At 41.4% G+C, this 15,735-nt stretch overlaps 1 protein-coding gene across 2 annotated transcripts in view; it reads left to right on the top strand.

Annotated features, from left to right (window-relative positions):
* Positions 1-3,845, top strand: part of LOC128704956 (uncharacterized) — a 48,150-nt gene extending 44,305 nt beyond the window's left edge. The window contains exon 11 of one of the 2 annotated variants that reach the window (XM_070105145.1): positions 3,566-3,845. In XM_070105145.1, the coding sequence (XP_069961246.1) occupies positions 3,566-3,631 (66 nt within the window). In that variant the 3' untranslated portion in view covers positions 3,632-3,845. The remainder of the gene's footprint in view (positions 1-3,565) is intronic. The other variant, XM_070105144.1, reaches the window with a different exon arrangement.
* Positions 3,846-15,735: the final 11,890 nt, after the last annotated feature.

The raw sequence follows: 15,735 nt of genomic DNA, 5'->3' as shown, positions 1-15,735 counted from the left end.
AACCATCGTAAAGTTGAAATATTGTAAGATGAATGATTGTGAAGTTGAAATATTGTAAGTGGTACCATCATAAGTCAAGGAGCAGATGTATAGCAAAGATATGGTCGGGTAATACTGCTAGTCGTAAGATAATATGTGTCTTAGCTATCACCCAGGTGTATATTACACTTGTATGAGTGTATGAAGTGAGACTGTCAGTGTATAGTACTACTGTGTTATACGAGTGTATTAAGTAAGACTGTTAGTGTATAGTACTACTATCTAGTGTACAGTTGTACTGTCAGTGTTGTACAAGTGTACTGTCAGTGTTGTACAAGTATATTGTCAGTGTTGTACAAGTGTACTGTCATTGTTGTACAAGTGTATTGTCAGTGTTGTACAAGTGTATTGTCAGTGTTGTACAAGTGTACTGTCATTGTTGTACAAGTGTATTGTCAGTGTTGTACAAGTGTACTGTCATTGTTGTACAAGTATATTGTCAGTGTTGTACAAGTGTATTGTCAGTGTTGTACAAGTGTATTGTCAGTGTTGTACAAGTGTATTGTCAGTGTTGTACAAGTGTACTGTCAGTGTTGTACAAGTATATTGTCAGTGTTGTACAAGTGTACTGTCATTGTTGTACAAGTGTACTGTCAGTGTTGTACAAGTGTACTGTCAGTGTTGTACAGTTGTACTGTCAGTGTTGTACAATTGTACTGTCAGTGTTGTACAATTGTACTGTCAGTGTTGTACAAGTGTACTGTCAGTGTTGTACAAGTGTACTGTCAGTGTTGTACAAGTATATTGTCAGTGTTGTACAGTTGTACTGTCAGTGTTGTACAAGTGTACTGTCAATGTTGTACAATTGTACTCAATGTCAATAAATTCTTATTAAAACTACTGTATGTATGTTTGTCCTCAGTATACATAGTACAAGTATACATAGAAGTATACATAGCTAGTGTTAAGTATACCTAGCAGTATACATAGCTAGTGTTAAGTATACCTAGCAGTATACATAGCTAGTGTTGAGTATACCTAGCAGTATACATAGCTAGTGTTAAGTATACCTAGCAGTATACATAGCTAGTGTTAAGTATTCCTAGAAGTATACAAATGATCCAAACTGTCATTATCCAGCCCTGTCATCCAGGCTGTCATTATCCAGCCCTGTCATCCAAACTGCCATTATCCAGCCCTATCATCCATGCTGTCATTAACCAGCCCTATCATCCAGGCTGTCATTATCCAGCACTATCATCCATGCTGTCATTAACCAACCCTATCATCCAGGCTGTCATTATCCAGCCCTATCATCCAGGCTGTCATTATCCAGCCCTATCATCCAGGCTGTCATTATCCAGCCCTATCATCCAGGCTGTCATTATCCAGCCCTGTCATCCAGGCTGTCATTATCCTGCCCTGTCATCCAGGCTGTCATTATCCAGCCCTATCATCCAGGCTGTCATTATCCAGCCCTATCATCCAGGCTGTCATTATCCAGCACTATCATCCATGCTGTCATTATCCAGCACTATCATCCAGGCTGTCATTATCCAGCCCTATCATCCAGGCTGTCATTATCCAGCCCTATCATCCAAACTGCCATTATCCAGCCCTATCATCCAGGCTGTCATTATCCAGCCCTATCATCCAAACTGCCATTATCCATGCTGTTATTATCCAGCCTTATCATCCAGGCTGTTATTATCCAGCCCTATCCATGCTGTCATTAACCAGCCCTATCATCCAGGCTGTTATTATCCAGCCCTATCATCCAGGCTGTCATTATCCAGCCCTATCATCCAAACTGCCATTATCCAGCCCTATCATCCAGGCTGTTATTATCCAGCCCTATCATCCAGGTTGTCATTATCCAGTGCTATCATCCAGGCTGTCATTATCCAGCCCTATCATCCAGGCTGTCATTATCCAGCCCTATCATCCAGGCTGTCATTATCCAGCCCTATCATCCAGGCTGTCATTATCCAGCCCTATCATCCAGGCTGTCATTATCCAGCCCTATCATCCTGACTGTTGTTGTCCAGCCCTATCATCCAGGCTGTCATTATCCAGCCCTATCATCCAGGCTGTCATTATCCAGCCCTATCATCCTGACTGTTGTCCAGCCCTGTCATCCAGGCTGTCCTTATCCAGTCCTGTCATCCAAGTTGTCATTATCCTGGCCTGTCATCTAGTCTCTCATCCAGCCCTGTCATCCAGGCTGTCGTTATTTAGCCTGTCATCCAACCAGTCATCTAAACTGTCATTATCCAGCCCTGTCATTCCAGCTGTCATTATGCAGCCTGTCATCCAAGCTGTCTTTATCCAGTTCTGTCATCCAAGCTGTCATTATCCAACCCTGTTATGCAAGCTGTCATTATCCAGCCCTGTCATCCAGGCTGTCATTATCCAGAACTATCATCCTGACTGGTATTATCCAACCTGTTATCCTGGCTCTCATTATCCAGCCCTGTCATTCAGGCTGTCATTATCCAGCACTGTCATTCAGACTGTCATTATCCAGCTCTGTCATAGTGGCTGTCATTATCCAACTCTGTCATAGTGGCTGTCATTACCCAGCCTATAATCCAGGCTGTCATTATCCAGCCCTGTCATGGTGGATGTCATTATCAGTCTCATTCAGGCTGTCATTATCCAGTCTGTCATTCAGGCTGTCATTATCCAGCCTATAATCCAGGCTGTCATTATCCAGCCCTGTCATCCTAGGTGTCATTATCCAGCCTTGTCATCCTGGCAGTCATTATCCATCCCTGTCATCCTGGGTATCATTATCCAGCCCTGTCATCTTAGGTGTCATTATCCAGCCTTGTCATCCTGGCAGTCATTATCCAGCCTTCATCCTGTGTATCATCCAGCCTTCATCCTGTGTATCATCCAGCCTTCATCCTGTGTATCATCCAGCCCTGTCATGGTGGTTGTCATTATCCAGGCTGTCATTATCCAGCCTATAATCCATGCTGTCATTATCCAGCCCTGTCATCCTAGGTGTCATTATCCATCCCTGTCAACCTGGGTATCATTATCCAGCCTCCTCATCCAGGCTTTCATTATCCAGGATGCCATTATCCTATCCATCAACCCACCAAATACAACCCACCACCTTCACCAACCCACCCTCTATAATCCACCACCTTCACCAACCCACCACCTTCACTAACCCACCATCACAGGTCCTGAGCTGCTTTGTGGATTAGTGTGGATTTTTACAAAGCCATGGCTTGCTTCTGCAGTGTTTTAAAATCTGAGGTTAGAGTGTTGAAGGAGGAGGTCCTACTTCTCCAGGAGGAAATTAGGAAGCTGAAGGTTCACCTCGATGGGTTTGGGAGTGAGTGTGAGGTGGCTGGAGTGGTTGAGGGGAATGAGGCTACCAGCAGTGAGGTGCAGTATGTCACTCTCTGCGAGGAGGCTGAAGGTGGTGAGGATGAAAAGGCTACCAGCAGTGAGGTGCAGTCCAGCACCTGCTACCAGTGGCTAGTGGTTCCCAATAAGGGAAGGAGCATCAAAATAAGGAAAGTTAAGAGAGAAGATTTTATAGGTAAGAAATTGCTTCTCTTCTCTTCAGGATGAGTGTACTTCAGTGACCAGTGAAGGTAAAGGTACTACTTCCCCTGCTAATAGAGGTAAGTGAATTTTTGTGGTTGGTGAATCACAGGTAAGTTATATAGATCATGCTTTCTGTAATATGAATAAGGTGAGAGAGAGTGTGTGCTTCCCTGGAGCTGGTGTTAGTGACATAGTCACCAAGTTGGATAATATCATGTCAAGTAATGGAAACACACCCATTATCTGTCTCAGTGCTGGTGGAAATGATATTGGGAAGGGTAGGAGAGAAGAGCTGCTAGATAAGTACAGGACAGCTATAGATTTAATTAGGTCTAAGGGAGGGGTCCCAATCATATGTAGCATCTTGCCTAGAAGGAGTGGACAATGAATGGTTGTCTAGGGCAATTGGCGTAAATTGCTGGCTAGACAGATACTGCAAGGAACTTGCAATCCCATTCATTGACAACTGGGACAACTTTTATGGCAAACATAATACGTATGCAAGGGATGGGGTACATGTTTCTGGGGCAGGGGTGGCACCACTTACCAACTCGATCGAAAGGGCCATTGCTGAAATGTCTAAGACTTTAAACTGATAGAGGATAGAGGTATGGGTGTGTGGGAAACAGTCAGGTTGCAACACTAGGGTTGAAAACAGGAAAAGTTTAAACGACATTAATTATACAATTACAAATAATGACACTGGATCAGGTCAGCAAACAAAGGGGGACAGCAGAGGGCAGCAAGGGACTAGCTCCCTTAAGGTTTACTATACTAATAGCAGGAGTTTAAGAAATAAGATAGATGAGCTAAGATTAATTGCAAGTGCAGGAAGCATAGATATTATTGGTGTAACAGAGACTTGGCCCAATCTGAGAGATAGGGAAATGCCATCTGAATGTCATACAAGGGTATAAATTATTCCACACTGATAGGGTCAACAGGAAGGGTGGTGGAGTAGCGATGTATGTCAGAGACAATTTAAATTGTTGTGTTAGACAAGATATAAAATTAGAAGCATCAGCCACTGAATCTGTTTGGTTACAGCTTCTAGAAGGCCGTGAAAAACTAATCTTGGGTGTGATTTACAGGGCCCCAAACCTTGATAGGGAGTACAGTAAACTTATATTCGTAAGGCATCTACATAAGAAAATGTGCTAATGGGAGATTTTAACTTTAGACAAATTGACTGGAGCAATTTGACAGGAAATTTAGTCAAGTGACTTTCTTGATACAATTCAGGATTGTTTTTAAAATAGTTTGTAACAGAACCAACTAGAAGAAATAACCTGCTGGACTTGGTTCTTGCCAGCAAGGAATTGCTAATTAATAATCTTGAGGTTAATGATGACTTGGAGAAAGTGATCACAAATCACTCAGTTTTAATATATCATGGAATTCCCCTAATAATGACAAGTCTGTCCCTGACTTCTTCTTGACTGATTTCATAGGACTGAGAAATTACCTGGGTGGGCTGAACTGGAATGACCTGACTTTGGGTCAGGTAGGTGGTGATGGTTGCCAATATTACGTTTTCGAGAGCATAGTTCTAGCTTCTCAGACAACTTATGTTCCAAATAGGGAAATCAGATTAAGCAAAAATGATCCTAAATGGATAAACAATAGATTAAAACTTTATCTCACTGGTCAAAAGAGAGGCAGGTGAAAATAAATGGTATAAAATACCGACACAATGGAAACATAAACACATATGCAGTTTAATGTGATCCTTTATTGACAATAAAGGATCACATTAAACTGCGTGTGTTTATGTTTCCAGAGAGGCAGGTAGTTAAGAAATCAATATATTCAGAAGGAGAGAAATAAAAAAGGGAATAAGAAAAGAAAAAAGAGATTATGAGGTTAAAGTTGCAAGAGAATCGAAGACTAACTCAAAACGATTCTTTCAGGTATACAGAAGTAAGATTAGAGACAAGATAGGCCCACTCAAAAGTTACTCGGGTCAGCTCACAGACAGTGATATAGAAATGTGTAGAATTTTAACACATTCTTCCTCTCAGTTTTTACTCAGGAAGATATTAGCGATATTCCAGAAATAATAAATTACGTAGAGCAGGACGATAATAAACTATACACGATTAGGGTCACAAGTGACATGGTCCTTAGGCAAATAGATAAATTAAAACCTAACAAATCCCCAGACCCTGATGAATTGTACACAAGGGTTCTAAAGGAATGTAAAGAGGAGCTTAGCAAACTTTTGACTAATCTTTTCAACAAATCACTACAAACTGGCATGGTGCCAGATAAGTGGAAAATGGCAAATGTGATACCTATTTTCAAAGCAGGTGACAGGTCCTTAGCTTCAAACTATAGACCAATAAGCCTTACCTCCATAGTGGGGAAATTTATGGAATCAATAATTGTCGAGGCAATTCGTAGCCACCTTGAAAAGCATAAATTAATCAACGAATCTCAACACGGGTTTACGAAGGGACATTCCTGTCTTACGAATTTATTAACTTTTTTCACTAAGATATTTGAAGAGGTAGATCATGGTAATGAATATGATATTGTGTATATGGACTTCAGTAAGGCTTTTGACAGGGTCCCACATCAGAGACTATTGAGGAAAATTAAGGCACACAGAATAGGAGAAAATTTTTGCTGGCCCGGTGGCCTGGTGGCTAAAGCTTCCGCTTCACACACGGAGGGCCCGGGTTCGATTCCCGGCGGGTGGAAACATTCGACACGTTTCCTTACACCTGTTGTCCTGTTCACCTAGCAGCAAATAGGTACCTGGGTGTTAGTCGACTGGTGTGGGTCGCATCCTGGGGGACAAGATTAAGGACCCCAATGGAAATAAGTTAGACAGTCCTCGATGACGCACTGACTTTCTTGGGTTATCCTGGGTGGCTAACCCTCCGGGGTTAAAAATCCGAACGAAATCTTATCTTATCTTATCTTATCTAGAGGCATGGTTTTGCAATTCAAAGTTTATTCTCTATAAAGATTACAATGTTGAATTTACAGAATTTGGTTGTTGTGTGGTTTACATGTAGTTAAATAATGATTACAGAGTGTACCACTAGAACGCCTAGCATGGCTAGGCATTTCGGGCAGACTTAGTTTAATTCTTTATTTTAAAATATTACAAATTATGAGGTAAGTTGGTATTATGGCTAAGTGACTAAATACTAGTTTGTGAGTTTAGCAATGTGAATGCTTTTGTTTTGGCACAGTACATAGTTTCAGTATTGGAGTATCATAGGATTCATTATTTTAAGATTGAGATTAATATTTCTGTTTATGGTCAAATGAGTGAGTGAGTGTAAGTGTGAACCACCAGGTGGTATTCGTGTAATTAGTTGATGGGGTTTATCAGGGAGATAAGATGTTTTCTAATGGTAGTTTTGAAGGTGATGAATGTGTCTGCAGTTCTAGAGTTCTCAGGTAGGGTGTTCCAGATTTTAGGGCCTTTGACATACATTGAATTTTTGTAAAGGTTTAGTCGGACATGGGGAATGTCGTAGAGATGTTTGTGTCTGGTGTTGTGCCTGTGGGTTCTGTCACAACTATCAAGAAAGCGTTTTAGGTCAAGGTTGATATTGGAGTTTAAGGTCCTGTAGATGTAGATTGCACAGTAGTAAGTGTGGATGTACTGAACAGGGAGTAAGTTTAGATCTATGAAGAGTGGGGGGGGGTGTTGCCAGGGATGGGATTTAGTGATTATTCTTACTGCAACTTTTTGTTGGGTTATTATTGGCTTTAGGTGTGTTGCTGCAGTTGATCCCCAAGCACAAATAGCATAGGTGAGGTATGGATAAATAAGTGAGTGGTAGTGTGAGAAGGGCATTTTGCGGCACGTAGTATCGTATCTTGGAGAGGATCCCAACTGTTTTGGATACTTTTTTGGTTATGTGTTGGATATGGGTGCTGAAATTCAGGTTGTTGTCAAGGTATAGGCGTAGGAATTTGCCCTCATTATGTCTGGTAATTAGTGTTGTCGATCTTAATGTTAATTTGTGCATCTCCTGCTCTGCTACCAAACATAATATAGTAGGTTTTGTCAGTGTTAAGCGTAAGTTTATTGGCTGTCATCCAAGTCGATATTTTGATCAGCTCCTCGTTAACAATGGTGTTGAGGGTGGCAAGATTAGGGTGAGAGATGACATAAGTCGTGTCGTCAGCAAAGAGAATGGGTTTCAGGTGTTGGGATACGTTTGGAAGATCATTGATGTATATGAGGAGGAGCAGGGGACCAAGGACACTTCCCTGCGGAACTCCAGTATCAAGTGGCCGTGTTGCTGATGCTGTGTCTTTAATGGTGACGTACTGATACCTATTAGTAATGTAAGATTTGAAATAAGCAAGCGCATGGCCTCTTATACCGTAGTGGTCAAGTTTGTGGAGTAGGATTTCATGGTTTACTGTGTCAAAAGCTTTTCTTAGGTCAATAAAAATTCCTAGTGGATATTCCTTATTTTCCAATGCTGTGTAAAGCAGATCTAGCATTTTTATGATTGCATCATTAGTGCTTTTATTTTTCCTGAATCCAAACTGGCAGGGGTTGAGTATGTTTTGATCCGTTATAAATGAATATAGTCTCCTGTGCACGAGTTTCTCAAAGATTTTGGATAGCAATGGTAAGTTTGATATTGGCCTATAGTTGTTTAAGTCTGTAGGGTCACCACCTTTATGTATTGGTGTAACCTTTGCCATCTTGAGTAGTTTCGGGAAGGTGCTAGTTTCTAGTGACTTCTTAAAAAGTAATGAAATAACATGCGAAAGGATATGGGCCGCTCGCTTGTACAGTAATGGTGGGACATTAGACAGATTCCCTGAGTTGTTTTTAAGTGACTTTATAATCTCGGTGACTTCCGAGGGCTCAGTTGGTGCAAGATAGAAGGAATTTGGGAAATTCCCATCTAGGTAGTCCCCAGCATGGGCATTAGTATGTGGGATTTTATTGGCGAGATTAGATCCTATGGTTGAGAAGAAGTCGTTTATCTTGTTAGCTGTGTCAGTGGGATGTAGTGGTGTTTCATTAGGTTTAGTTAGGACAATATTCTTGTTTTTTTTTCAGTTTGTGGGTCCCTAGAATCTGAGAGAGTGTTTTCCAGGTCTTTTTTATACCTCCTCTTGTGTCTGTGAATCTACTGGAGTAGTATAGTTGTTTGGCTTTCTTTATTACTTTGGTGAGAACTGATGAATAGTGTTTAAGAATATCTTTGTGTATTAAGCCCTGTCTATATTGCTTTTCATATTGGTGTTTCTTGTCAATGGATTTCAGAATGGTGCTGGTTAGCCATGGGCAACCAAGCCATTTGTTTGTGATCTGTTTCGTTTTTATAGGACAATGTTTGTTGTATTACCTGGAGTTTACCTGGAGAGAGTTCCGGGGGTCATCGCCCCCGCGGCCCGGCCTGTGACCAGGCCTCCTGGTGGATCAGAGCCTGATCAACCAGGCTGTTGCTGCTGGCTGCACGCAAACCAACGTACGAGCCACAGCCCGGCTGGTCAGGAACCGACTTTAGGTGCTTGTCCAGTGCCAGCTTGAAGACTGCCAGGGGTCTGTTGGTAATCCCCCTTATGTATGCTGGGAGGCAGTTGAACAGTCTCGGGCCCCTGACACTTATTGTATGGTCTCTTAACGTGCTAGTGACACCCCTGCTTTTCATTGGGGGGATGTTGCATCGTCTGCCAAGTCTTTTGCTTTCGTAGTGAGTGATTTTCGTGTGCAAGTTCGGTACTAGTCCCTCTAGGATTTTCCAGGTGTATATAATCATGTATCTCTCCCGCCTGCGTTCCAGGGAATACAGGTTCAGGAACCTCAAGCGCTCCCAGTAATTGAGGTGTTTTATCTCCGTTATGCGTGCCGTGAAGGTTCTCTGTACATTTTCTATGTCAGCAATTTCACCTGCCTTGAAAGGTGCTGTTAGTGTGCAGCAATATTCCAGCCTAGATAGAACAAGTGACCTGAAGAGTGTCATCATGGGCTTGGCCTCCCTAGTTTTGAAGGTTCTCATTATCCATCCTGTCATTTTTCTAGCAGATGCGATTGATACAATGATACAATGTCTAAGTAATTTGTTAAGAAAAATGTCTGTCCAGTCATCAATACCATTGGCCTTGGAGAATTCTGTAGGCCAGTCAACAATCTCTAGGTCAGTTGTGAACTTCCTTATTGAGGCCTCGTCATGGAGTCTAAATGAGACTTTGTTGTATTCAAGTGGTGGTTTACTAATGTTTGTCAGGAGGAAGGTAGGGTAGTGGTCTGTAGTGCTATCTGTGATTATCCCTGATTTAAGGGGGGCTAGTATATTGGTCCATATGTGGTCTATTATGGTTGCACTTGTCTCAGTGAGCCTGGTTGGTTTAGTTATTGTTGGTATGAGAAGTGTGTTGTTCATATTGTTGATGAAATCAGTTACAGGCTGATCATCTAGTAAGCCAAGGTTGATGTTGAAGTCTCCAGCTAAGAGAAGGTGGTGCTTATTCATTTGTCTGTTTGTTATTAGCGACTTTAATTTCTCACTGAAATTTGGGATGTTTGTGTGAGGTATCCGGTAAATGGCACCGATTGTTATAGGTGTCTTAAGGTTTTTTACAGTAAAATTAGCAAAAATGTATTCCCCATATTCATCACTAAAGCAAGTGGTGCTAATACAAGATAATTGGTTAGAGTAATAGACTGCAATACCACCCCCAACTTGGTTTGTTCTGCAGTTGTGAATTGCTGTGTATCCTGGTAGAGGGTAGATATCTATTGTGTCCTGCTTAAGCCAGGTCTCAGTAAGAATAATGCAGGAGAAGGGTGTCTTTAGTGACACATAGGCAGCAGAGAGTTTGCATAAATGGGGAGAAATCAGAGTGGGGAGGCATTATGAGCGGTGTTCCACAGGGATCAGTGTTGGGCCCCCTTGTTCACAGTCTACATAAACGACATAGATGAGGGAATATATAGCAATATCACCAAGTCTGCGATAACACCAAAATAGCCCGATGAATTCATTCTGACGAGGACATTAGAGCACTTCAGGAAGATTTAGACTGATGCAGTGGTTGGAGAAGTGACAGATGTAGTTTAATATAGACAAATGCAAAGTTTTAAATGTTGGACAGGAAAATAACCATGCCACATATAAACTAAATAATGTAGATCTTAATATTAGTGTTTGTGAAAAGGATTTGGGAGTTCTGGTTAGCAGTAATATAAAACCAAGAGAATAGTGCATAAGTGTTCGCAATAAAGCGAACAGAATCCTTGGCTTCAAACCATACCACGGGCGGTGATAGAACCCGCGATCAGAGAGTCTCAAAACTCCAGTTTTGAGACAATCTGATCGCGGGTTCTATCCCCACCCGTGGTATGGTTTGTTTGCAACTGTGTCATTACGATTTCGTGAGTCCTTGGCTTCATATCAAGAAGCATAAATAATAGGAGTCCTCAGGTTGTTCTTCAACTCTATATATCCTTGGTTAGTCCTCATCTAGATTATGCTGCACAGTTTTGGTCACCGTATTACAGAATGGATATAAATGCTCTGGAAAATGTACAAAGGAGGATGACGAAGTTAATCCCATGTATCAGAAATCTTCCCTATGAGAATAGACTGAGGCCCTGAATCTGCACTCTCTAGAAAGGCGTAGAACCAGGGGATACCTTACTGAGGTGTATAAATGGAAGACAGGAATAAATAAAGGGGATGTAAATAGTGTGCTGAAAATATCTAGCCTAGACAGGACTCGTAGCAATGGTTTTAAGTTGGATAAATTCAGATTCAGGAAGGATATAGGAAAGTACTGGTTTGGTAATAGAGTTGTGGATGAGTGGAACAAACTCCCGAGTACAGTTATAGAGGCTAAAACGTTGTGTAGTTTTAAAAATAGGTTAAATAAATACATCAGTGGGTGTGAGTTGGACCTGACTAGCTTGTGCTACTAGGTCAGTTGTCGTGTTCCTTGGGTGCATGTGACCTGACCTGGCTAGGTTGGGGCATTGGCTCAAGCCGGTAGGAGACTTGGACCTGCCTCGCATGGGCCAGTAGGCCTGCTGCAGTGTTCATTCTTTCTTATGTTCTTAACCCACCGTCTACAGTCCACTACCTTCATCAACCCTCCGTCTACAGTTCACCACCTTCAACCCACCGTCTACAGTCCACCACCTTTATCAACCCACCCTCTACAACTCTCCACCTTTGTAGATGAATGGTTCAGAGAACCGACATGTTGATAAATTAGACACATGTGCAACTCTTGGGTATCTTTATTGAGGAAACGTTTCGCCACACAGTGGCTTCATCAGTCCATACATAGGAGAAACTTGAAGAACAGGAGGAGAATGAGGTAATCAGTCCCTCAACCTTGAGTCGATGTGTTCAGTCCATCAATCTTGAGTAGAATACGGCAGATGAGCGGAGAAGCAGCTTATAAACCGTATGGCAGGAGAGGTGTAGCAGTCATAGGTAGTGTCACATTTGTTCAATGTGGAAGTAGGTTGTGCCCAAGAATTAGGCAAGCGAAGAATTCCTAAGTATTAAGATCCCAAGAAGTTGCAGTGTCTGATAGGTTTGTAGATGAATGGTTCAGAGAACCGACATGTTGATAAATTAGACACATGTGCAACTCTTGGGTATCTTTATTGAGGAAACGTTTCGCCACACAGTGGCTTCATCAGTCCATACATAGGAGAAACTTGAAGAACAGGAGGAGAATGAGGTAATCAGTCCCTCAACCTTGAGTCGATGTGTTCAGTCCATCAATCTTGAGTAGAATACGGCATATGAGCGGAGAAGCAGCTTATAAACCGTATGGCAGGAGAGGTGCAGCAGTCATAGGTGGTGTCACATTTGTTCAATGTGGAAGTAGGTCGTGCACGACCTGACACAGATGACAGCAAGGAAATGAGTGAGCTACTCAAGTCCCAATATGACTCAGTTTTTAGCAAGCCGCTAACCAGACTGAGAGTCGAAGATCAAAATGAATTTTTTTGGGGAGAGCCACAGAATTTGGTTAACACAAGCCTATCCGATGTTATCCTGACGCCAAATGACTTCGACCAGTAGGCCTGCTGCAGTGCTCCTCCTCCAGTTGGTCTTGCTACCTCACACACTCACTACTTTACCTGACCTGACATGACCAGGGACAATAAGGGTGTGTGGTCAGGGAAGGAGCACTGGGAGGAGCCTACTGGCCCATGCTAGGTAGGTCCAAGTAAGTCACCTACTGGACCATGCTAGGCAGGTCCAAGTCACCTACTGGACCATGCTAGGCAGGTCCAAGTCACCTACTGGCCCATGCTAGGCAGGTCCAAGTCACCTACTGGACCATGCTAAGCAGGTCCAAGTCAGCTACTGGCCCATGCTAGGTAGGTCCAAGTCACCCAGTTCTTGTACATGTGTCTTATTCATCAATAAAGTCACCCAGGTGTTGTACATGTGTCTTATTCATCAATAAAGACACCTAGGTGTTGTACATGTGTCTTATTCATCAATGAAGACACCCAGGTGTTGTACATGTGTCTTATTCATCAATAAAGACACCCAGGTGTTGTACATGTGTCTTATTCATCAATAAAGACACCCAGGTGTTGTACATGTGTCTTATTCATCAATGAAGACACCCAGGTGTTGTACATGTGTCTTATTCATCAATAAAGACACCTAGGTGTTGTACATGTGTCTTATTCATCAATAAAGTCACCCAGGTGTTGTACATGTGTCTTATTCATCAATAAAGACACCTAGGTGTTGTACATGTGTCTTATTCATCAATGAAGACACCCAGGTGTTGTACATGTGTCTTATTCATCAATAAAGACACCCAGGTGTTGTACATGTGTCATATTCATCAATAAAGACACCCAGGTGTTGTACATGTGTCTTATTCATCAATAAAGACACCCAGGTGTTGTACACGTGTCTTATTCATCAATAAAGACACCTAGGTGTTGTACATGTGTCTTATTCATCAATAAAGACACCTAGGTGTTGTACATGTGTCTTATTCATCAATAAAGACACCCATGTGTCGTACATGTGTCTTATTCATCAAGCATCTAGTGTTGTACATGTGTCTTATTCATCAATAAAGACACCCAGGTGTTGTACATGTGTCTTATTCATCAATAAAGACACCTAGGTGTTGTACATGTGTCTTATTCATCAATAAAGACACCTAGGTGTTGTACATGTGTCTTATTCATCAATGAAGACACCCAGGTGTTGTACATGTGTCTTATTCATCAATAAAGACACCCAGGTGTTGTACATGTGTCTTATTCATCAATAAAGACACCCAGGTGTTGTACATGTGTCTTATTCATCAATAAAGACACCCAGGTGTTGTACACGTGTCTTATTCATCAATAAAGACACCTAGGTGTTGTACATGTGTCTTATTCATCAATAAAGACACCTAGGTGTTGTACATGTGTCTTATTCATCAATAAAGACACCCATGTGTCGTACATGTGTCTTATTCATCAATAAAGACACCTAGGTGTTGTACATGTGTCTTATTCATCAATAAAGACACCCAGGTGTTGTACATGTGTCTTATTCATCAATAAAGACACCTAGGTGTTGTACATGTGTCTTATTCATCAATAAAGACACCTAGGTGTTGTACATGTGTCTTATTCATCAATGAAGACACCCAGGTGTTGTACATGTGTCTTATTCATCAATAAAGACACCCAGGTGTTGTACATGTGTCTTATTCATCAATAAAGACACCCAGGTGTTGTACATGTGTCTTATTCATCAATAAAGACACCCAGGTGTTGTACACGTGTCTTATTCATCAATAAAGACACCTAGGTGTTGTACATGTGTCTTATTCATCAATGAAGACATCCAGGTGCTGTACATGTGTCTTATTCATCAATAAAGACAACCAGGTGTTGTACATGTGTCTTATTCATCAGTAAAGACACCCAGGTGTTGTACATGTGTCTTATTCATCAATAAAGACACCCAGGTGCTGTACATGTGTCTTATTCATCAGTAAAGACACCTAGGTGTTACTCAGGTGTCTTATTCATCAATAAAGACACCCAGGTGTTGTACATGTGTCTTATTCATCAATAAAGACACCTAGGTGTTGTACATGTGTCTTATTCATCAATAAAGACACCCAGGTGTTGTACATGTGTCTTATTCATCAATAAAGACACCCAGGTGTTGTACATGTGTCTTATTCATCAATAAAGACACCCAGGTGTTGTACATGTGTCTTATTCATCAATAAAGACACCCAGGTGTTGTACATGTGTCTTATTCATCAATAAAGTCACCCAGGTGTTGTACATGTGTCTTATTCATCAATAAAGACACTCAGGTGTTGTACATGTGTCTTATTCATCAATAAAGACACCCAGGTGTTGTACATGTGTCTTATTCATCAATAAAGACACCCAGGTGTTGTACATGTGTCTTATTCATCAATGAAGACACCCAGGTGTTGTACATGTGTCTTATTCATCAATAAAGACAACCAGGTGTTGTACATGTGTCTTATTCATCAGTAAAGACACCCAGGTGTTGTACATGTGTCTTATTCATCAATAAAGACACCCAGGTGCTGTACATGTGTCTTATTCATCAGTAAAGACACCTAGGTGTTACTCAGGTGTCTTATTCATCAATAAAGACACCCAGGTGTTGTACATGTGTCTTATTCATCAATAAAGTCACCCAGGTGTTGTACATGTGTCTTATTCATCAATAGACACCCAGGTGTTGTACATGTGTTATTCATCAATAAAGACACCCAGGTGTTGTACATGTGTCTTATTCCTCAATAAAGACACCCAGGTGTTGTACATGTCACTTATTCATCAATAAAGACACCCAGGTGTTGTACATGTGTCTTATTCATCAATAAAGACACCCAGGTGTTGTACATGTGTCTTATTCATCAATAAAGACACCCAGGTGCTGTACATGTGTCTTATTCATCAATAAAGACACCCTGGTGTTGTACATGTGTCTTATTCATCAATAAAGACACCCAGGTGTTGTACATGTGTCTTATTCATCAATAAAGACACCCAGGTGTTGTACATGTGTCTTATTCATCAATAAAGTCACCCAGGTGTTGTACATGTGTCTTATTCATCAATAAAGACACCCAGGTGTTGTACATGTGTATTATTCATCAATAAAGACACCCAGGTGTTGTACATGTGTCTTATTCATCAATAAAGACACCCAGGTGTTGTAC

Source organism: Cherax quadricarinatus, chromosome 97 (genome assembly GCF_038502225.1).
Source record: "Cherax quadricarinatus isolate ZL_2023a chromosome 97, ASM3850222v1, whole genome shotgun sequence".
NCBI lineage: Eukaryota > Metazoa > Arthropoda > Malacostraca > Decapoda > Parastacidae > Cherax > Cherax quadricarinatus.
Note: the sequence above shows the minus strand (reverse complement) of the source record. Positions and strands in the feature narration are given on the sequence as shown.